The sequence below is a fragment of the Erpetoichthys calabaricus genome, chromosome 15, assembly GCF_900747795.2.
Source record: "Erpetoichthys calabaricus chromosome 15, fErpCal1.3, whole genome shotgun sequence".
NCBI lineage: Eukaryota > Metazoa > Chordata > Cladistia > Polypteriformes > Polypteridae > Erpetoichthys > Erpetoichthys calabaricus.
The window spans coordinates 51,399,243-51,422,841 of NC_041408.2; the positions used below are offsets into that span (position 1 = coordinate 51,399,243).

Genomic DNA, 23,599 nt, shown 5'->3' on the forward strand with positions numbered 1-23,599 from the left:
CCTCCATTGACTCTGTGAAGATCACAGCATCCTCAGCAAAGTCAAGATCCGTGAATCTCTCTTCACCAACAGATGCCCCACAGCTTCTGGACCCTAGAAATCAGGTCTGCTGAATTACATTTAGGGAGCAGAGGAGAATGGTGAAGAGTTGTGGCAGGAACATTGTGTGGACAAAATCCAAAGTGTTGCAGCGTCAATGTGGAGAGGGCAGAGCTGGAGGAGATCATTGAGGTCTTCATCGGAGAAGTGGCGTTGCAATAGCCAAGTGCCAGTGGTCTGCAGGTACCAAAGAAGGGTGGCAGATTGTGATGATGAGGTCTTCACTGGAGGGATTTCTTCTGGTATCCTGAAAAGGAAATGGAATTCATCATGGACGGGTTTTATTTGGTTTTTAACTATTTTTTTATTAAACTCTTGAAGACGTGATTTTAATCATCACAATTTCACTGTGACACTTCACTTCTGTGTGTGTTTTATTTATTTATTTATTTTTAATCCGTGCTGGTCACTTTTTGCACTGAAGTCCTGTCAGCCTTGTCACTTAAAACTGATCCATCATGGTCATAAACTACAAGGTGCACTCCAACAGGGGTCTCTGTCAATTGCCTGCGGGCACTGGAGGTTCACAAGAGGCCTTAAAAAGAAAGAAGAAAAAGTGCTAAAACTCTTGCTGGATTCCTTTTTCTACATAGTTGCATTTTGTTCAGTGACGTCAAGTCTTGCCATATCATGTGTGGTTTACTCCCATTAGTCACATGGCACAGCTGGCATTTACTTATTTACGTACTTCTGCCAACTCAAGGAGCCCTCCTCCAATGTTGTTGAATCTGCCATCGCACAATTTAATTTAATGTAATGCTTAAAGGGGGGGGGGGGGGGGGGGGGGGGTCTTTGGGGCAGCGGACAGACTATAAAGGAAATTTTGCTGAGCGGCAGAAAAGGGCACGGTGTGGTATGCACACTCTCTGTAAGCTCCACTCCTACGCGGCCGTTGCACACGTTGTCATCATAAAACCTTATTATGTAAATAAACTTTTACAGCTGTATGAAGTAATGCGAGTGCTTTCATGTGATATACGATTGTGCCCCCTGGTCATACGGGACAACAGTCAACTATGTATTTTTAGAATTGTGCCAAGCTCGTCTCTTTGTAGACCTTGAAAGTTCCTCCCTAAAATCATAATTATGCTGATTTGTGAATTGTTATCTGAAAAACTTATCAAAACAAAACTTGGTGCATTCATGCTGTAGGTATGCAGCATGGGATTTGGAGCCCCTCATGCTGTCAGTGCAGTATTTGAAGGCTTGCTCTGTATTTCTGTAACCAAGCGCAGGGTTGTCTTTGCAGAGTCTCAGGGTGGGTGCATCCTCTGCTTTTACGATCAACTGCTACCACAGCCACCAGCCGGTTAGTTAGTAAGTACATTCAAATAATGAATAACAATTCATAAAACGCAGAAGACCCCTAGCAAGCTGGAAAAATACTCTCTACTGTATATTCATGTCATATGGTTTTAATGATACATTAGGGGAGGGCTATACCCAGCAATTGAAATTAAAAAAATCAGAATAAATTCACTTGATATATATTTTTGTTTCCTTCAAATCAACACATTATTCCATGTAAGACTTTTGATCAACTCTTAGGCTAGTATGCAATATAAAACTTCCCCCATAATAAATATATTCTCCACAGCATACACCATTTTAACGTGCTGCTTCCAGTAAGCTGTGGGGTGCTGCCCAGTCTGCTTTTACAAGTGATGGTTACCACGGTCAGCAGTCAGACTGGGAATTCTGCCATTCCGTTTTGGACAGATTGTAAAAAAATACATCTGTTACGTTTTAAACCAGCTGCAGTGTGGCTGAAGAGACTTCCATCGTGATGCGAGGTGGACCCCTCTTAACAGGCAGGGACTGAAAACTCCAAAAAAAAAATCTTCAGGTCCCACGTGTTAGAACCGTATGGCACACATGAGCACTGGTAATACAGCAGGCACGTTACTGGTCCAGGATCAGTTTTTTAGTCAACTGAATGTTGTGTTTTTATCAATGAAATGAATACGTGATTGATGCTCTTTAATGTGTCTTGTGTCGTTGTTGTTTAGTTATTTTGTTTACAGTATTTGTTTTGTTAAGCGTTTTTTAATAATACAAGTTACAGTTAATATATTATAGGATGTCATTTGCTATCACTGTAGTTCTGCAGCTTTTCATAAAGTACAAGCTGCGCTGCCTGTCCAAGGCTGGGTTGAAATCTAAATAATAAACATAGCCCTCAGCGTTAACATTTGCAGTGCACCCTCTATTAGAATATATTTTGTAAAGCAAGTTCTAATGAAATGCATTGCATTTCCATTCCAACAGAGGGTGCATCACTGACATTTGTAGTAATTATCACATAAAACCAGACACCAGGGTCATAAAAAGGTTTGGGGCAGCCGCCTGTATAATATTCCCTGGCTGCGAAAGGGTAATTTGATAGCACTGATGTGATCATAACAGAGTCCAAAATGGAACTGATGTGGTTTGCAGAATATGGCGGCTTTAAAGGCCAGAAAGGGAAGTGAAGTCATCAAGGACAGAAGGTGGAAGGGTCCTCTTCCATAGGCTCGGACCCGGATGTGACCTTATCAAAAGGGCCGAAACCGGAAGGTATCTTCATCCATGGGTTCTACACCGCAAGTGACATCATCAGGGCCAGGCAAAATTTCCCATGAACAGTCTGCAAGAAAGTATAGAAATAAGGTCAGCTCACTCCACTACCCCCGGTCTGGCTTGAAATTACTCTCATTTAGACCTTTTAGCTGCCTCCCATGTGCAATTGTGTGACATAATAAAATGCATTACTACAAATGTTTGTGAAATGCCACCTGTTGGCATGACAAATGCAATGCATACAGTACATCTCTGCTTAGTGTTTATGGTACATGTCTGTTGAAATGATGAATGCAATGCATTTTATTGCTACAGATTTTTGTGTTGTGCCTTCTTTTGGAATGGCAAAGACATAGCAACCAGATGGACACTCAGACTGACACTTATTGTTTGATTAAAGTGGGCTGAATGTGCAACCCATCTGAGACGGGTTGAAATCTAAGCAATTAAAATAGACTTAAACATTTAACATTTGCAGTGCACATTGCTCTGTTATATGGCATTTGGTATGGGATATGTTAAATTAGTGTTAATGTTTGTGATGTGCCATCTGTTGGAATGACAAAGACCACAAAAGGACACACAAATACTTATTCTTTTTATTAAGTGAACTAGCTGTGTTACACATCTAAGAGGGGTTGAGAACTAGGTAATCCGCGTAGATCTCAGAGTGTACCATCTATTAGAATGAGTTTTGTAATGCAAGTACTAATAAAATGAATTGCGTTTGTCATTCCAACAAATGGTGCAGCAGCCATATCATTTGTATTAATAAAATAACTATAAATATTTGTGATACACCATCTGTTGGGATGACAAATGCAATTCATTTTATTAGTACAAATGCTTGTGATGTGCAATCTCTTTGAAAGACAGAGACAGATCAACTGGGCAGACTTTTATTAAGGTGAACTAGCTGAGCTGTGCTACCCATCTAAAATTGGGTGGAAATTTATATGATGTGATGTGTATGTCTCTGTTATATGCCAATTGGTGTGGAATTTGTAACATCAGTGTTAATGTTTGTGATGCGCCATCAGTTGGAATGACAAATGCAATGCATTTTATTACTAAAAAATGTTTGTAATGCACTATTTTTAGGGAATGGTAGAGACATAACAATTGGACGGATGCACAGACTGACTGTTGTTAAGTTGGATGTAGTGTTTAACTATTAATATTACGTTTTAGATTTTCGTTCTAAAATGGGATGTAAAGTATCTGATGAGTTATCACAATCAAATTAAAGACTTAATCTTTTTTTTTTTTTTTTTTTAGTGTTGCGGTTTCAAGATCAAAGGACGTGCCACCGTTTGGGCCCCCCATTCCAAAAGGAGTAACCTTTCCCAAGTCTGCTGTTTTCAGGGACTTCTTGTTAGCCAAAGTTATCAACGGAGAAAATGCTGCACATAAGTCTGAGAAATTCAGGGCAATGGCTACAAGGACAAGGCAGGAGTACTTGAAGGACTTGGCTGAAAATTTTGTCACAACGGCTACCGTGGATTCTACAGTAAAGTTTAGTTTTATCACACTGGGCTCAAAGAAAAAAGAAAAAACGAAAGCTAGAAAGGACGCTCATTTGTACAGCATCGGAGCCATTACTTGGAATGTTATTGTTCGGGATTTTGGACAGTCGACAGATATCGAGTGTCTTCTTGGCATTTCAAATGAGTTCATTGTACTGATCGAGCAGGAATCCAGGAATGTTGTGTTCAACTGCTCGTGCCGGGATGTTATTGGCTGGACGTCTGGAGTTATGAGTATAAAGATCTTTTATGAAAGAGGAGAGTGTTTGGTACTCTCAGCTGTGGATAATTGTGGTGAAGACGTTAAGGAAATTGTGCAGCGACTTGAGGTAAGATCTGCAGTATTGGCACATTTACTTTAATATCTTTGTATCTTTTTATATATAAATTAAAGGTACACTTTTTAATCAGAGTATAGCATCAAGTCAGTGAAACTTCTGGGCTATTGATCTGGTCAGTTAAGTAGCAGAGGGAGTTGTTCATCAGTTTCAGCTGCTTTGGTGTTAATGAAATTAATAAGAAGGGCACTAGAGGGGCAACAATGAGACGACCCCCAAAACAGGAATGGTTTAACAGCTGGAGGCCACTGACATTTTTCCCTCCTCATCCTTTCTGACTGTTTTTTCACTAGTTTTGCATTTGGCGACAGTCAGTGTCACTACTGGTAACATGAGGCGATGCCTGGACCCTACAGAGGTGGCACAGGTAGTTCAGCTTCTCCAGGATGGCACATCAATATTTGCCATTGCCAGAAGGTTTGCTGTGTCTCCCACCACAGTCTCAAGGGCATGGAGGAGATCCCAGGAGACAGGCAGTTACTCTAGGAGAGCTGGACAGGGCCCCTCGTAAAAGGTCCTTAACCCATCAGCAGGACCTTTGGGCAAGGAGGAACGGGATGAGCACTGCCAGAGCCCTACAAAATGACCTCCAGCAGGCCACTGGTGTGAATGTCTCTGACCAAACAATCAGAAACAGACTTCATGAGGGTTGGCCTGAGGGCCCGACATCCTCTAGTGTGCCCTGTGCTCACTGCCCGGCACCATGGAGCTTGATTGGCATTTGCCATAGAATACCAGAATTGGCAGGTCCACCACTGGTCCCCTGTGCTTTTCACAGGTGAGAGCAGGTTCACCCTGAGCACATGTGACAGACGTGAAAGGGTCTGGAGAAGCCATGGAAAACGTTATGCTGCCTGTAACATTGTTCAGCATGACCAGTTTGGTGGTGGGTCAGTGATGGCATATCCATGGAGGGACACACAGACCTCTACAGGCTAGACAACGGCACCCTGACTGCCATTAGGTATTGAGATGAAATCCTTGGACCCATTGTCAGACCTTATGCTGGTGCAGTGGGTCCTGGGTTCCTCCTGGTTCAATGCCCGGCCTCATGTGGCGAGAGTATGCAGGCAGTTCCTGGAGGATGAAGAAATTGATACCATTGACTGGCCCCCACACTCACTCGCCTGACCTAAATCCAATAGAACACCTCTGGGACATTATGTTTCATTCCATCCGACGCCGCCAGGTTGCACCTCAGACTGTTTAGGAGCTCAGTGATGCCCTGGTCTAGATCTGGGAGGAGATCCCCCCAGGACTCCATCCGTCATCTCACCTCATCTCAATTCGTTGTCAGGCATGCATACAAGCACGTGGGGGCCATACAAACTACTGCATATGATTTGGAGTTGCGGCAATTAAATTTCGGCAAAATGGACTAGCCTGTCACATGATTTTTTCACTTTGATTTTCAGGGTGTCTTTGAATTCAGCCCTCTGTAGGTTGATAATTTTCAATTCCGTCAAACAATGTGGCATCCTTTCAGTACCCAATCCATATCAGTAGAGGTATCAAGTAGGATTTTTTTCCCAATTGAGATCTGATGTGTTTTCAAAGTGTTCCTTTAATTTTTTTCAGCAGTTTATATGACCAGCCTTTACTAAATAGGTCCCTTCTTTTTTAATTGAATTGAATTAAAGTTTATCTATCTATCTATCTATCTATCTATCTATCTATCTATCTATCTATCTATCTATCTATCTATCTATCTATCTATCTATCTATCATATAGTGCCTTTCATTATCTATCTATCTATCTATCTATCTATCTATCTATCTATCTATCTATCTATCTATCTATCTATCTATCTATCTATCTATCTATCTATCTATCTATCTGCAACTTCTCAATTTTTCTCCATTTCTTTTTTTTAAGCAAATCTAACTATATACTTCTATATGTAAATCATTGAAATTTTAGTCTTTATTCCATATCAAATCCCACTACTGTTTTTACATTATAAATGTGTTACAGCATTTGGTGTATACAGTACATGGAAAATCTTGGTATTCTTCAATCTAATTGTGGGGATTATGGAGGCAGTTAAAGAAATCTCACCTTAGTTGTGCCGAGTAAGAGTTCAGTACTTTGGCTCAGCACCGCTAAGAACTGAATCAAAAAACCTTGCGAACCCCTGGCCTAAAGAGATCACATGTGTGCCAAGAGTCTGCTGGAGTTAAGGAGTTTGCCATGAATAATTGGTTCACTTTTATCTAAGATCAGTTCGTGTGATTTGCTTTTAGCAAAAATGAAGACCCCAAATCACGCTTTGGCTTTATATTGAGTGGTACAATGTTCTGGGTTCAGTTAAAGTTTGGGATCCCCCTGGCTTAGAGAGAGTGAGGTGGGGAGCATGCACTGATACAGCGTGTTGCCACACCTAGCACACTCCGAACCACCTCAGCACCCCAAATTAAGACACGAGTGCAGCTGTGTAATGGCTGACACCTCCGTACCACACTGGAACCCTGCGAGTTTCTTTTGGAGTGGCTGGAGCTGCCATCAACCCCTGAGTTCTCCCTGCAAGTTGGAAGATCTGCTTCCAGGGCTGGATGCAGGTTGACGTCATAGCCAGGACGGAGCAATGGCAGGGTTAAGGGCCTTGCCCAACAGAGTGGAATCCCTTCTGACTTAGAGCAGTATTTAAAAAGCTTTTTACAGCAGAGTAATCCACTCCACCCAATACAACTGAAAATGTGTTTAATGTTATTTTCCCCCCCCCCATGCGCGTATTCCTTTGGTTTTTCTCAAAGTTGTCATCTCAGTGTGTGTGTGTGTGTGTGTGTGTGTTAGGACCAGGTGCATCTGCGTTTGTCCAAATTTATGCCAAATGCAGTTTAACTTGAAGGGCTGAATAGCAAACCACATCGAGGGACTAAGTGCTCATTATAGCGCTTCAAAGTCACATTGGTACATTTTAAAAAATGGTGGAAATAAATCTGGATAATTGGGAACACTCTCTCTGTTCCACAAAGCAAAATGGATGCATAACCAGAGAAATGCAAAACCACTACAGAGTTTCCACTGAATGGATTACAAACGTGAAGAGAAGTACGCAGGCCCTCCCACCAGCTCTGAGGGGTTTATTACTTTATTTTATTTTATTTTTTTCCTCTCTCAGAGCCTTTCTTTTTACTGCGCTCTTCATGCCACACATGACGGGTTCTCGTCGTTCTGCAGTGGGTGTTGCTTGCCGTCAGTCCAGACAAGACTGGTGACTGGCACATGTAGGCCTGCTGGGTGAGTTTAGGAGAGCCATGAGATTGTCGCTCATCTGGCATTGCGAGAAAAACAAACAAAAAACATTATTTGGACCACAGAGTAACTGACTTGCTTCTGGTCTTGATACCTTTGACTGATCAGTGGTCAGCAAACACATTTAAAAAGGAACGCTTCAGAAGCTTTTGGGCAGTAGCTGTGATGTTGTCTTGGCCTGATGGATTTAATAAGGAAGAAAACGTCACTATAAGGATGTGTGGTTTCAGAGGCAGTTGCACATAAGGTCAGGCGGTGCATCTGAAATATCCTGAGTGCAGGTTCAGGTCCATCAAACTGACCTTATGGTTCAGGGAACATCAACTGGCCTAATTTTTTTTTTTTTTTTTTTTTTTTAAATAGCATAAAGAGTTCAAGTAAAGCACTCTGTTTAATTAAATGTTGACGAATTCAGTTGTCAGACTTGAGGCTCAGCCCTTAAGCGTGGGTAGCAAGCCAGGCGGCCATCCCTGGGAGATTCCTTCTAGAGCCACTTGTTGTTGGGATCAGCTGCTGCTCTCTGCTGACGTAGCCGTTCACCTAAACTACACACGGGCACAAGTGCAGAAAAATCTTTGAATGGAGGGCAACACTGCCAGTCATGGGAAATTTGATCAAAATCAGTGTGAACGGTAAAGTGCGATTTTTCAATGCTGTGCTGTGCTAAGCTGGTACCATCACTTCATGTAAGGCCCACCAAAACAACAGGCTAACTAAAAATGCCGGATCAGTAATGGGTCACACTCTGGACCCTCTATAAAGAAGGAGAATTAAAACAAAACTATGTGCCATTAAGAACAATGCTGCACATCCTCTCTCTGACACACCGACACAGAGGACTTTCAGCCAGCGAATCATTCAGCCACATTATGGGGGCTCCTTTATGATATAATAATGCCGGACTGGGACTGCCAAGTGCCCATTTTTTCTTTTTTTCCCTTCCTCTTTAGTCATTCTGGTGTTTGTTCACACAATAGTGGCTGGGCATATTTATCTATCTATATTTCCATTTATTTATTTAAGAGCTTGTGTAAAAAGCCAAATTCCCCCTGGGGACAAATTAGGATCTGTCTGTCTGTCTATCTATGTATGCATCCTTCCATAATATAGTACCTTATCTATCCATTCATCCAGCATTTGGTCAAGAGGCAGGGCCTGTTAAAGCCCATTGTGGTACTTCCTGTGTGATTTTGGGCTATACAAAAATAAACTGTATTATATTGTAATAGAGTGTTTTACCTAGTGGGCGGCACGGTGGCGCAGTGGGTAGCGCTGCTTCCTCGCAGTTGGGAGACCTGGGGACCTAGGTTCGCTTACCTGGTCCTCCCTGCGTGGAGTTTGCATGTTCTCCCCGTGTCTGCGTGGGTTTTCTCCGGGCGCTCCGGTTTCCTCCCACAGTCCAAAGACATGCAGGTTAGGTGGATTGGCGATTCTAAATTGGCCCTACTGTGTGCTTGGTGTGTGGGTGTGTTTGTGTGTGTGTCCTGTGGTGGGTTGGCACCCTGCCTGGGATTGGTTCCTGCCTTGTGCCCTGTGTTGGCTGGGATTGGCTCCAGCAGACCCCCGTGACCCTGTGTTCGGATTCAGCGGGTTGGAAAATGGATGGATGGATGTTTTACCTATCCATCCATTAATAATGTAGTGTCCTACCTATAAATCCATCATATCATTCCTCATTCATCCAAAAGTTAGTGCCCTGGCTAAAAATCCATCATATAGGGCCTTATCCATCCATCCATAATGTAGTGTTTTACCTAACATCTATCCATAATATATAATACCCTATCTATAAATCCATCATATCTTTCCTTACCCATCCATCCATCCATTCACCCATATAGTGCCCTGTCTGTCTGTCTGTCTTATAGTGTCTTTCATATCTCTGTCTGACTGACTGATGGTGCCTGTCATATCTTTGTCTGTCTGTCTATATCTTATTGATCTATTGGAAAAGTGCTATATAAATCCATCCATCCATCCATTTTCCAACCTGCTGAATCCGAACACAGGATCACGAGGGTCTGCTGGAGCCAATCCCAGCCAACACAGGGCACAAGGCAGGAACAAATCTCGGGCAGGGTGCCAACCCACCGCAGGACAGCTATATAAATAAAATGTATTATTATTATCCTCCCATCCATCCATCCATCTTCCCCTTTTTTTTTTTTTTTTTGTGTATGCATACAGCATTCGGCTCTGAGGTAGGGATCTGCGCTGGCAATCGGAAGGTTGCCGGTTCCAGTCCCATAAAACTCTAAAAATGACTCTTCTTCGTTGGGCCCTTGAGCGAGGCCCTTAACCTGCAATTGCTCCGTCCTGGGTGTGACATTAGTCTTCATCTAGTCCTATATGTAGGCCCTTCAATCTGCAGGGAAAAACCTGGGGGTTGGTGGCAGAATAGGCATACCAGCCACCATAAAAAAACCTCACACTTTTCCATTCCACCTGAACTAGTGTGGTACTGAGGTGTCACCCGTTGCATGGCTGCATTCGGGTCCTAATCTGGGATCCTGAGCTAACTTGTCGCGTGGTGGGTGCGGCAATGAGCTGTATCAGTGTGTGCTCCTAACCTCTCTCTCATACAGCGTTCAAACTGCACAAATCGCAATTTAGACGCATACCAGAAAGCAACACAGCAAGTGCCATGGAAAGCACCTCCTTTCTGGTGGAATCTGGTTTTCTTCCATTAAGGGTGACCAATCAGGGGATGTGATGTTGTGATGAGCAGAATCCAATCCGGGAAGAGCTGTTTAATACGCACAAAGCACTGTAGAGTATGTGTTTTCAAAAGACTACATTTTCAGCCATCCACATTATAACTCCGCGCCGGCGTTTTTAGAAGTGCAAGTCTCTGGAGAGCATTTTTAAAAATCTCATTTTTCAGAGGTTAAAGATTCCAGGCAAGTGTGGAAAAAAATTAAATGAAAACAATGGTATGGACGCAGCCTTAGAAAACTGGCAGATGGGCCCAATGAATAAATGAAATCATTTATGTTTTACATTTTTTATCTTTTAGCTTGGAGACAGGAAATAAATCTCTCTGTCTTTCTCTCTTACGAAAGAAGTGGTCTTGTCTTTTCGAGCCTCCTGGTTTAGGAATGGTGATTCATGTGTGGCATTTTACTTTTGGTTTTCACTAACACCCGCCCTGGACACTTACTTATTTACTAGAAACTAAAGAATGAAGGCTGACATTTAACAGTGAAGGTGCTGGACAAGGGGCCAATCGGTAGACCCCTGTGCAGCAGAGTATCCTGTGTCAGAGGATGACGACTTTGAGTGCTTGCTTTTTTATTAAACTGAATCAGTGGTGACAGGTTGCCACATTTAAATTAATAAAGTTTTGGTGCCAGTCCCTTAATGGTACACTGTATGATCAGAAGGCAGCTTTTCAGAACCTGATAACATTTATTTACATTTATTTGCTTAGCAGGCACTTTTATCCAAAGCAACTTACAAAAGAAGTCAAAATAATCTGTTTGGGAACAAGCGTGACGGGACAAGTTGACAAAATTGAACATCAGAAGTGAGGAACTCTGAACAACATACAAGCGAGTTACAATGCTTAGGTTGCAAAACCTAACGGCTAATCAGTTAGACAGAAATTCACCGGAAACGACACAAAAAATTTTAATTTGCTAATTTTATTTTAATAGCTCTTTTTAAGTGGCAGCAAGCCACTTTTACTGTCTTACCTTCTATTATAATCCATTTGGAGGGGAAGGAGACCTTGAGCATGACTGACAGAACCATATTGGGTTATGGAGTAGTACTTTATAGGATGAGGATCAGTACCTGTAAGTCCGAGGTCCTGGTTCTCAGCTGGAAAAGGGGGTGGCGTGTCCTCTCCATGTTGGGGATGACGTGCTGCCTCTGCCAGACTTGTTGGAGTGTCTCCATAACTCTTCAGGAGTGAGGGACAGAAGGGAACAGGAGATTGTCAGACGTGTCTACTGTCAATGGGACGTTGGAGTGGTCAGGTGTGGTGGAGAGGCAGCTGAGCCGTTCATGCAGCACGCCATGGCTGTCACAAAAAGGAGTGAGTGCGACTGTGCTCATCACATAGCCTCTAAATTTAACACAGCCAGCAATTTTCAGATATGTAAACCAGTAACAAGATTATCAAGTCTGACATGTCTCACGTCTAGAAGTGACATGGGCTTAAGCTGATGCTGTTAAAAACGGTTTGGATTTTAGAAGAACTTTTCATAAAACAAACCAGTGCTGCTGTTCATGTCACTTTCTGTTCTACTTTTCAGCACAGTTCTTGATTAATTTACAAATCAGACAGTCTGAATTGTTTCTTTTTAGAGAATGCAGTCGTTGGAAGGAGCTGCAGTTCCCCAAATGTTGAAATGCTAGGGTGTTGGACCTTGTCATTCCCATTTAATTGAACAAATAATCCAAACAAAATGTGTGATCAATGGTGCAAAACAAAGGAAAACTCAAGGTCCTAGCACGAGGAACCTTTTCTTGGCTGATAACTCCTCTCAGAGCACAGCAGGAAAGGAGCTGCCATCCTGTAGTGGATTCTTGTAACGAGTGTCACCTCCTTCCAGGATTACTGGGTATGTAGCGGTGGGAGACCGGAAGGGGTGGAGTTGGATGATCTTTTGGGCTCAGTAGAAGGGAGAAGCGGAGGATAAGGTTGGCAGCAGCACCCCCTCTCGACCCGGGGTGGAAGATCCATGTGACAGGCGAAACTTGTAGCTTGTATAGTAAGGTTTCAGTAATTTAGTAGCAGTTGTATGGTCTCTAGTAGGGTAATCAGGAGTCCGGGATTCCTAGACATTTTTCATTCTCAGGAATGAAACTGTTGTAATTCCCAGGAAAACGGGAACAGCCAAGCTTGCATATATAGCGTGTAAAAGTGTAAAAATCGATCAAGAAATAACAGAGTTATAGTTGAAAATAATTAAGGTGGTGCCATTGCTGTAGCTTGCACTTCATCAGACAACAGTTTTGAACAGCAACTTGAAATTGCAACGCGTCAGTCGGTTGCATTCGCATTATCTGTGCCAAGAATCTTGCCATCACAGAATGATGACAAAAAACTGGATGCATCAGTAAAAGATGAAATGGTGGTGTTTCAGAGCAACGGCAAGCGCGGGCGTTGTTTAGAACAAGTATCAGTATCTGATTGTGCCGCCTAGTTCAGTGGAGGCAGAGCGTGATTTCTCAGCGACTGGCGTACTTCTGTTCGAAGGTGCGCTCTTACCTGGACGACCGCAAACTGGACATGTTGTGCTTTCTACACTCTTATTACTGCAACTAACTAGATACATGTACTTATATGATAGCATGAACTGCTTGTAGATAAGGTTAGTCTTTTATTTGTGTCAACATATTGTCGTAGTTTTATTAATAATAAGTGTCGGCCATTCTAAAATCGTTCACATGTGAGATGCCCGTGCACTGTGTCATTCCCGGGAATGAAATGTGGGATTCCCGAATTCCCAGGAATGGATAAACCCGTCCGGGAATGGATTCCCAAGTCACGAGTAACGATTCTCACTTGCATGTCCAACCAACATAAAACACTCTGCAATGCCACCATATGCCAGGATGTAGAAAAATGCAAATTTTCATTACATTTAGTCAAAAACACATATCTGATGCACTCCCTAGCCCTGTCTCAGTACCACTTCTAGAATATAGAAGCCTATTACTAATGTGCTTATTAATAAAAAAAAAATATATCCTTACATCTGAGTAGCGAAGCAGCCTGCTGTTTTAAAGAGTCAAAGTCTGCAATCGCTTGAGTTGCTGCGAGTGAACAGAAGGCCGTTTTCCTCGCTTGTCTGCCACATTTGCTACCTGCAGTGTAAAAATCGAGGGACAAAAAGTGAACTGAAAAAGAAATGAGTCTGAATAAAAGTATTCCTTTAATTAGCACTGGGTGCCATGTTAAGACAATTACACTTTTAACATCATCTAACACATTTTTAATGAATTGATTTCACTTACTGTAGCAATAATTGAATCTAGATTTCTAGTGATTATACCGTCTTGCTGAACAAATTGTGAACATAGTAGAAGTTTGCAGGAATGGCGGCATTTCTTTTTCTTGATCACTTCAAAGCGGAAATGTCTTATGCTCTGATTTCTCATCCCCCACCCCACATTATCTTTATTTCCACCTCTGAGCCAGGCCTCGGTTTCCCCTGCGTTAAGTGCCTGTTGCTTTATTTATTTTTCACACTTACGGAGTGGAGGTGCAGTTCATTTCATAAATGATTAATTAAAACACTCGGGATTGCCACGTGTGATATCGTTTGGCAAACTGTATGTTACATATAGCAAAAGGATGAGCATCATACAACAGAATATGACACACATCGCAACTAAACGGTACGTGATGAAGAGCAAACTACCACATAATTGAAGGAAGAAAAAGCATCCTACAATATACAGTATGTTATGGGGGGGGGGGGGGGATAAAAAAACGATGGCCCACGTAAAGGATATCACTAAGTACATTAAACGAATGCACTCTTCTGTGTCTTCTATTGTTCTTCTGTGTCCAGCCAGTCATTAATGCGAACCCCCAAGTACTTGTTGCAGTGGACCACTTCCACATCTACTTCCTGAATAGTTATGTTAAAAGCTTTAGAAGTATTTCCACTTTAGAACCCTAAGTCCTTTTATTAAATTGGAGAAAAGGTCCGTATTCCTATGAACTGAACTGAAAGCAACTGTGCACCACAACTTATACGGCCTCTGTGGACGTGTAATATCTAAGGTGCGGTGAGCGTAGTGGCACAAAAATGGTTGCCATTTCATCTTCCTGGTGGACTCTGTATGTTGGTGGTGGTTGAAGTGGCTCCCCACTGTCTATGTAAACCACTTTGAGGGTCTAGAAAAGCACTAAACTGTATGTGTATGTCGTGCAGTACGTCTCGTTTAAACTGCATTCAGGTAAGTCGCATTATAAATATCTAGAAATGGCAGTGACTCGAATATGATGACTGGGCTTTTGCAAGGAGCTAAGATTTCAATAAATCACACATGGAATGGCACTTTCATTAATGCTTGGACAGAATAAGGCAGGAGCAGAAAACTCGCTTTGTGCCTGGTGAGACTGAAAGCACAATGGTGCTCCTCCCAGAGAGGAATGGCTGCCTTTAAGGATGAAAATTCATTCCACTTAACAGCACTAGCAGTACTTTTTTATTTATTTATTTTCATTATTTTTTTTTTTTTTAATCCCTCACACCTGAGTTCCCCCACATGCTTGTTTTTCTTAATTAATCTTCACTTGCCAATATGTTAATTGTTTTCAAGATGGTCTCGGTGCCAGGGACTTCACACTTCAGCTGTCATCTGCTAACGTGATCTTGGAAATTTTACATTTCCTTCTTGCACCATTGAATGGGGGTTTTTTTTTTTTTTTTGCTCCATGAAACTACTAGAGGTCATCTTGAAGTTGTGACTTTCAAAAAGCCAAAATCCGCTTTTAATGAGGTGTTTTAATTTGTTGTTTCCCACTGCTGTTTTTTTTTTTTTCATGTGAAATAAAACATAAAATGGTAGGCTAAGGCATTGGACAAGTTGGATGTGTAAAGCTTCAAAGAGAAAAACAGGCAAACGTACTGAATTTACCTGAGTGTTTGAGGCAAACTCAGTCAGACTTTATCTACGTTTCTAGCCACCAAGGAGCCATTTTTGTTTTTATTCTTAGGATTCAATGTATTTTTCACTAGTTACAGGTCATAAAATAATTTAAAAATGTTTGTGATCTCTTGCCTTTAGTGTACCTTCAGTGCCTTTCCTCGATATTTGCATGTGGTGAACATCTCTTCACATCTCTGACGGTTCCTCTGTTGAAAGTGTTCCCATAAAGCCTGCCTCTCATACTCTGTCATCTATCCTGTCTCAGCTTATGTCTGGTTTTATACTTGCCATCTTTGAAGGCAACTCTCTCTGTGTGACTCATTCGCCTTTACTCCTTGACGTGCGTCTCACACTGGCAGTCTCTTTTGTTGTGTCAACAGAGCAATACTGACCAAGTGCACCACAGCCAAAGACACGAGAAGGGTCTAACTGCAGCCTGCAATACCTATGATATAGGTCAGGTCAGCCACAAAATGCCCTTTGAGTCAGATAACCCTCCTACAACCCTAATCATAACCATAGTGTAACGGGGCCCTAATGTTAACCATAGTTTAATGTGATGGGTGTTTCGTGATGATGTTGGGGCATTACATGACTGACCTCATAGGTACCATTCGCGCCGCTCGGAGAGACGAGACCATTCGTGCCGCAGATAAATACTTTATGCAACCCCTCTAGGAAATTCAGGTATCCAGTAGCGCGAACAAATCAGTAAAAATTGTTAAAAATTATTATAAAAGTAAGAAAAACAAATAGTAAACAGTCCAAATGGATCAATTGGTACAGTGTTGTTACAGGTAGAGTGGTGATCAGGTCATGAATCACTTGTATGGACAAAATTCTTATAAAATCTCATGGCAGTAGGAACAAATGATGTTCTACAGCACAGTGAGTGAAGATCACTGCTCTGTTTACTTCTCTGACCCACCAGAATGTTGTGGAGAGGGTGACTGCTATTCTCAAGGATGTCCTGTACCGCCTTCCCCATACACCTTTCCACCACAATTCCCATTGAGTCCACAGTCCTGCACAGCACCAAGCCAGCCTTCTTCACCAGCTTGTCCAGCCTCTTAGTGTTCTTATCTGTCTTTCTACTTCCCCAACAAATGGCAGCAAAGAGGACCCTGGCAATGACTGTCTGATAGAACACAGATGACATTTTGCTACACACATTGAATGATCTGAGTCTTCTGAGGAAAAGGAGCCTGCTCTGCCCCTTCCTGTAGAGGACATCTGTGTTCGCAGACCAGTCCAGTCTGTCATCGATGTAAACACCTAGACATTTATAAGTCTGCACCATCTCAATGTCCTCCCCTTGGATGTTGACAGGCTGAAGGGGGAGCTTAGGCCTGTAGAAATCAACAATCATCTCCTTGGTCTTCATTGTGTTCAGAACTAAGCAGTTCTGATTGCTCCTGCCACTGAAAGCTTCACTCAAACCCCTGTACTCCTCTTCTTGCCCATTCCTTATACACGGCACAATAGCTGTATCACCAGAGTACTTCAAAAGTCCAGCTTATATTTAAAGTCTGTTGTGTATAGTGTGAACAGTAATGGGGCTTAAACAGTCCCTTGTGGTGCCCCAACATTACTCACTACTGTCCTGGAGTCACAGCTCCCCAGTCTGACAATCTGCAGGAATCCAGGAGGTGAGGGTGGAATCCACTTTCATCCCGTCCAGTTTATCTTTAAGAAATGAAGGGTTGGATAGTGTTGAATGCATTTGAAAAATCAAAAAACATATTCATCACATAACCCCCCGGTTCATCCAAAAAGAAGTGGGTCTGATGTAATATGTAGAGGACTTGATCGCACCGCTCAGAGAGACTGGACACATAGACCTCCTTAGCGTTTTCTTATAGAGTAGAGGCCAATTAAACATAGGAGTGACATTTAGTAAGCACCTCTATTTACCTTTTGATGATTAGGTAAGCAGGCTCTCAGGGTTCCACTTTGCAGCACAATCGAAGTAATTCCATCCATACATCCATCCATTTTCTAATTCAATTCAGCATTTTGGTAAGACGGTCCCCATCTGCTGAGCCTATATAGGAATAAGAGGGAACCAGAAACAAACTAAATAAAGAGTGAAAAGAACAGAAATAACAAATTACACATCCTCTTTGTGGAAATGTTCTCAATGTTTATCTGAACTTCATCATCCTCCTCCTAATTATTTACAGTTGAAAAGGTACACAGTAATATGTGAATTCTTTGGAATTACCAGTTTGACTGCATTTGTTGGCCATAAATTGAGATCTGATCTTCACCCAAGTCACAAATACAGACAGTGTGCTCACACTAATAACACATAAATATGTCATTACTGAACACACCCATGAAACATTGACAGTGTGCTATGGAATAAGTACAGTGAATCCCTGGATTTAATAGCTAGTTGGCAGCCATAACCTCAAGAAAGTGCTTCCAGGAGGGAGCTGCAGATCAGACCTGCACGACGTTCAGGAGGAATTTTGGACCGTCGTTCTTCAGCTCAGGCATTGTCTTAGGATGTCTGCTGTGAACGTGTAACACCCTCTGGTAAAATATTTCAAAAGCAGCAACGTTCCACTTGCCAGTTCTTGGTCTGGGGATGACTACTAATACCTTATGTTGGCCCTCTCTGTTAGTCACAAAGAAGACACCACAGAATCAAGAAAATAAACCCTGGAAGTAATTTTGTTCCCAGTGTGTCACAATGAAAATAGGAGGGAAAAGAAAAAGTCACCCCAGAGCAGTATTTAAAGAGCATAAAATAGCATCCCCATATAAAAATCGGAGTAGCTACTGAAGCAGAAAGAAACCTTCCATATCTCAAAGAAAGCGATTAGAATGAATTCAAACCCCCAAAATATATACATATTCTTGTTCCTAAAGCCGATTAACATATAGCACAAATGACAGACACCCACAATCACGTCTCAATCTGCAGATTACACAGCAATGTTAGGACTCGTCACTCATAATGATGAGTCAACATACGGGATAGTTTGTGGCCCTACAGTACAGGAGGTCTTGGTGGAAGGACAACAACCTTAACATCAGCGTCAAGAAAACTAAGGAAATGATTGTGGCCTTTCGGCAGACTGGCACCCTCCCTCCTTTACAAGAAGAGGTTGACATTGTCATTTGCTTCAGATACCTAGGGAGGTACGTATCACAAATGACCTCTCTTGGAGCTAGACTGCAGCCTGTCTGGTAAAGAAAGCCCACCAACGCCTCTACTTCTTTAGGAGGCTGAAGCGGACTGGTCTGTGCCCCTCTATTCTGACCTCCTTTTACAAGTATGTGGTAGAGGGCATCCTCACCTCTTTTATTACAGTGTGGTACATCAGCTGCTTGGCCACAGACAGGAGAGCACTGGGTGGGTACGTCTGCACAGCGGATCATCGGCAGCAGCCTACCCACTATAGACGACATTTACACGAGCAGGTACAAAAAGTAAAGCCTCCTCCATTTTGGAAGATGTCACTCATCCTGCACGTGGATTGTTTGCCCCCCTCTCATCAGGCAGGAGATTGTGCAGCTTATGGGCTGGCACTACCAGAGTTAGGAACAGCTTCTTTTTGAATGCTATTAGAGTAATGAATACAACATCACTAACTCCATCTGTACAATCTGTGTGATTTATACTACACTTTGCATTTTGTTTCGGTAGTCTTGTGTACTAAACTATTTGCTGCGACTTTTTTCTTTTTACTTGTTGCTAATTACAGGGCATACTGCAATAATATTTAGCCATACTTATCTTATTGTATTTATGTATTAATGTTATTTCATTGTATTTATCATTTATCTGTGATACCTTTATCACAAAGTCTATGGGGTTAAGGGGCTACTTTTTATTATGTAGTTTTCTATGAGGTTATCGTGGGTCCTGTTTAATGACTGGGATCCGATTACTGAATTTCTTTTTTGCACATGATTGTTGGAATGACAATGAAAGATCCTTAATCCTTGAATTACCGTATATACTCACGTTTAAGGTCTCCTTTGGATAAGTCGGGCCTTGATTTTACAGTATAATTTCTGGTATTTTATAATGTCGGCCGCATAAGTCGAATTTGGAAAACTCCCGCTATTGGTCCAAGAGATTATGAAGTGCTGACGCCCACCTGAGAGAGTAACCACGGAGCACGCTGCCTTTTTTGTTTTCTATGTATCGTGCCTACGTGACCACATGGTAATGCCCAAACTATTCTGAAGCAACGCTTGCACTGTTTTGTGTTTTTTGTATCTCACACCCTCATACACCTTTATCGCAAGAGCATCCCTTATCTACGATGAACATTCGATTAGAAGAAAAATATGAAGCTGGTTTTAAATTAAAAATCATTGAAGTAGCGAAAGAAATTGGTAACTGCGCTGCTGCAACAAAATTCGATGCGTCTGAGAAACTGATGCGAGATTGAAGGAAGCAAAATAAAAAAAAAAAATTAGCATTTTTGAACAAGGGTATAAGTCAGGGTCTGATTTTATGATCGATTTTTCGGGTTTCAAGAACCAATGTATACGTAGGTATATGCGGTAGCTAACTGACAACACTTGCCACAGTTAACTTATATACACACGTCCCAAACTTGTACACATAACCTTCTCCGAACGGGTCTGTTCCTCAGTATCTCCAATCCTTGTTCTCTTGACACGTCCCTTCATGAAGTTTCTTGTCTGCTCACCGTCCCTCCTCACTGCACATGTGCCAGGACTGGACAGTGCTTCTCTATTCTCGCCCCTAAGCTGTTGAATGATCTCTTTTTTTTTCTATCTGAACAGCACCCAGGGTACTTGTATTTAGTTGTCTTTTGAAAACGTACTTTTTTTATTAAATATTTTGGAACTGCATATTGTCTCTTCTACAGAATCGCTTCTCCTGTATTGACACAGAGTTGAGGATATGTTTATCTTAGTCTGGTTGCTGGTTTAATTATATACAGTCATTGTAGTCGTACTTCCGGCAGCTCGTTTCTTGATCTTAGTGTCTGTTGCTTTTTTATATCTACTGTATAATAAAACCCTATGGTCTCTGTGTGTGTGTGTCTCAGAGTAATCTGATTGGTCAGTTTGGCTTTGGTAACACGATCGAAACAGGAAGTGTGAGCATCAGACACATAATGATGAGAAATGGTGTAGAAAGCATACTGAGAGAGTCTCCAACAGGTCAGGTCAGGTTGGGGAGCATGCACTGGTACAGCGTGTTGCCGCACCCACCACATGACGAAACCGCTCAGCATCCTGGTTGGCAACCCCCCCCCAAGGAGACATGTGGCCCAGTCCTACCCTCTGGAACAGCCAGGTGTTCCATGGGCGCCCCCTTGGACTGGTCCAGCCACTCAGGTCCTCAACAATGAGATTCCTGTGAGCCGGATCACCCTCGGGGGAATTGCACCACATGACCGAAGTGGCATAACTGACACTCCATCACGATGCAGGTGGTGTGCCTCATTCGGGACTCCATGAGCAACAATAATTTATTTCTGTATAGCAAAAAATCACACAAGAAATGTCTCAATGGGCTTTAACCAGCCATGTTTTTGACACCCCCACATCCTCAACTTCCTAAGGGAACAACTCCCCAAAACAAAAACTCCCCAAAAAAGAAGAAATCATCTTGGGAAAGGCAATTCAGAGAGAAACCCCGTCCCATGTAGGTTGGGCGTGAAATGGGTGTCAAAAAAAAAAATGGGGGTAAATACAACACACAAAACAGAACCTAAGTAATCCTCTCCACAGACCTAGATAGCCGATCTGTCATGGCCACCTCAGAAATACAACTGAACAGCACAAGCTACAAGGCAGTGTGCAAGAACAGATGATACCACTCATTCACTACAAGGACAGGGAAGTAGTAAAGCAGATAGGAGGCCAACAAGGCGGCTCAGAAATAACGACACACTCCGAGAAGCAGACTTTACGGGAACACGCTCAAGGAGGGGAGTGCCAACGAACACGCATTTATCGAGGAAAGACGCAATAGGTTACACACAGGGCAAGAGAGAGCAAATATTTATTAATTGTTCTAATAATAATTCTTTACATTTATATAGCAGTTTTCTTACTACTCAGAGCACTTCAGTGGGTGGGGAGCCACTTCAACCACAACTAGTATGGTGCATCCACCTGGACAATACGGCGGCAGCCATTTTTGCACCAGTACGCTCAGCACACACTAGCTGTTAGGTGGTGAAGTGGTGAGATAGTTAACCAGTTAGAGACAGGCGATGATTAGGGGGCCAGATTGACCAGGCCATGGCGGGCAATTTAGCTTGGACATTGGGATACACCCTGCTCTTTACAAAGTATCCCCTGTTGGATCTTTAATGACCACAGAGAGTCAGGACCTCGGTTTTACGTCTCTTCCAAAGCAGTGTCCCCGTCCATGCATCTGGGGCATTAGGATCCACATTCAGAGTAATGTGGCCCTGCTAGCCTCACCAACAGCTCTTCCAGCAGCAGCCCCAAGCTTTTCCTAGATGGTCAAGTACTGGCTGGGTCTGAACAGGCTTAGCTTCAGATGGATGAGCTCTTCTGAAGTGCAGGTGGTATTGCTGCTGGTTACTCGTCTTTTACCAATTACCTGTCTTGACGGGCAGCATGGCTAGTATATTATAACTTGCTTTCTAAGTTGCCTTGGTTAAAGGCGTTTGCTTAATAAATAATAAAAATAAAGAAAGATGGATGGATCCACACAGCAGGGAATCGGGGACATCGTTTGCAAACACCTTACTGTACATTTTACAAACCGCACACTGGCAGGTAAAGTGGCTCACTCTCAGGGTCACACAGGTGAACAGTGGTGCAGTTTGAATCTATAAAGCTTTGATTATCTAGAGACAATAACCCAGCACTGCTGTATGCATCCTTATTGTTTATTTATGAATTGATGGCTTTTCACGTATTATCTGTTCTTTTCCCTTTTACTGTTGTGTGTTCTTTGTAGCTCAGCTGCTTGTTATTCTTCTGTTGTGGCTGCTTTGATGGCCAACTGTTTTGCCAGCACTGTTGTGTAACTCCATTAGTGCGCTCTGCAGACCTCAGCAAGAGTGCATTTAAAAGTAGCTTAAGTGGCAGCCTCTGTGGATCTTCATACGCCGCCATTCCATAACACAATGAGCAGCCTTTCTCACCGAGAGCACTAACAGCACTGTATTATTTGTAGTTCAGCCTTAAACAAGCTCCCAAGGCACTGTATGAAGTAAAAACAGAATTTAAAATGATGTGTCATGTAAACTTGGAATAAAACTGTCTAATGATTCCAAAGCTCATCTGACATGACTTTTTTTTTTTTTTTTATAAAAAGCACAAATGCGAACCTCGGCTTCAACAGTTTTCTAAATAAGATTAGCAAGCTTGAAATGACTTCTAAGCGTTGGGAGATCAGAGTGGTTCAGGAAAGGTGGGAATTCGGTTATTGTGAGCTGCCGATGTTTAGTTGAGTAAACTTGTGCCTGCTGATCATCTGGAGGGGTTTGGGCACTGCACCTTCTATGCCAGGGGGGCCACAGTGGCTGCAGGCTTTCATTCTAACACTTTTCTTCACTAGTGACCCATTTCTCCTGCTGATTGACTCCTTTTACCTTCTTTGTGATTGACTTGCTATTTAAGACTCAGACCCTTTTGTTTGTTTCTTCCTTAATTAGCAGTGAAACAATAATCAGACACAAAGTGAGCCAACACTTGACCAGCAAAACAGTGTCCATCATACAATATCTGAAAATAAAGAAAGGCGAGGGTCTCAGTAATGTTGATCTGCTCAAATTTTGAATGGTGAGTTTAGAAAAAAGATAATCAACTAATTTGAAAATGTCCTCTGTGGCAGAATGAGAGCAGCAACAAGCCATGGAATTAAATAACAAGTACGGCAAGAATTGTAAGAGCCATTTGTTAGTTGTTTAGGTTATGTTAAATTGATAGTATTTTCTTAGTTATGTTAAAATGTTTGCCTATATATATTAACACATAACTTTTGGTGGTTCCATTATAACCCCCACAAGCAGAATTGAAATGGAATATTCTGATTATTTCTTGTCCCACTGAATGCTGTTTAGTCCCAGTTTATGATCGGCCTTGCAGTTGGTAAGGCATGGAGGGCGCACAGTTTCAAACCGTGCCTTACTGAACGCACAGTATCTCGTAAACGTATTGTTTTGACCATATTGAATGTGCTGTATGTATAGAACGTGCTGAATGTATTAAGTAAAGCATATGCA

The 23,599-nt window shown here is 42.2% G+C and overlaps 1 protein-coding gene across 1 annotated transcript in view; it reads left to right on the plus strand.

Moving 5' to 3' along the window:
• The window catches only part of LOC114665665 (signal-induced proliferation-associated 1-like protein 2), a 310,605-nt gene that overhangs the window by 186,613 nt on the left and 100,393 nt on the right, over positions 1-23,599 (plus strand). The window contains 1 exon segment of the mRNA XM_051919363.1: positions 3,937-4,513. Within this exon segment, the coding sequence (XP_051775323.1) occupies positions 3,937-4,513 (577 nt within the window).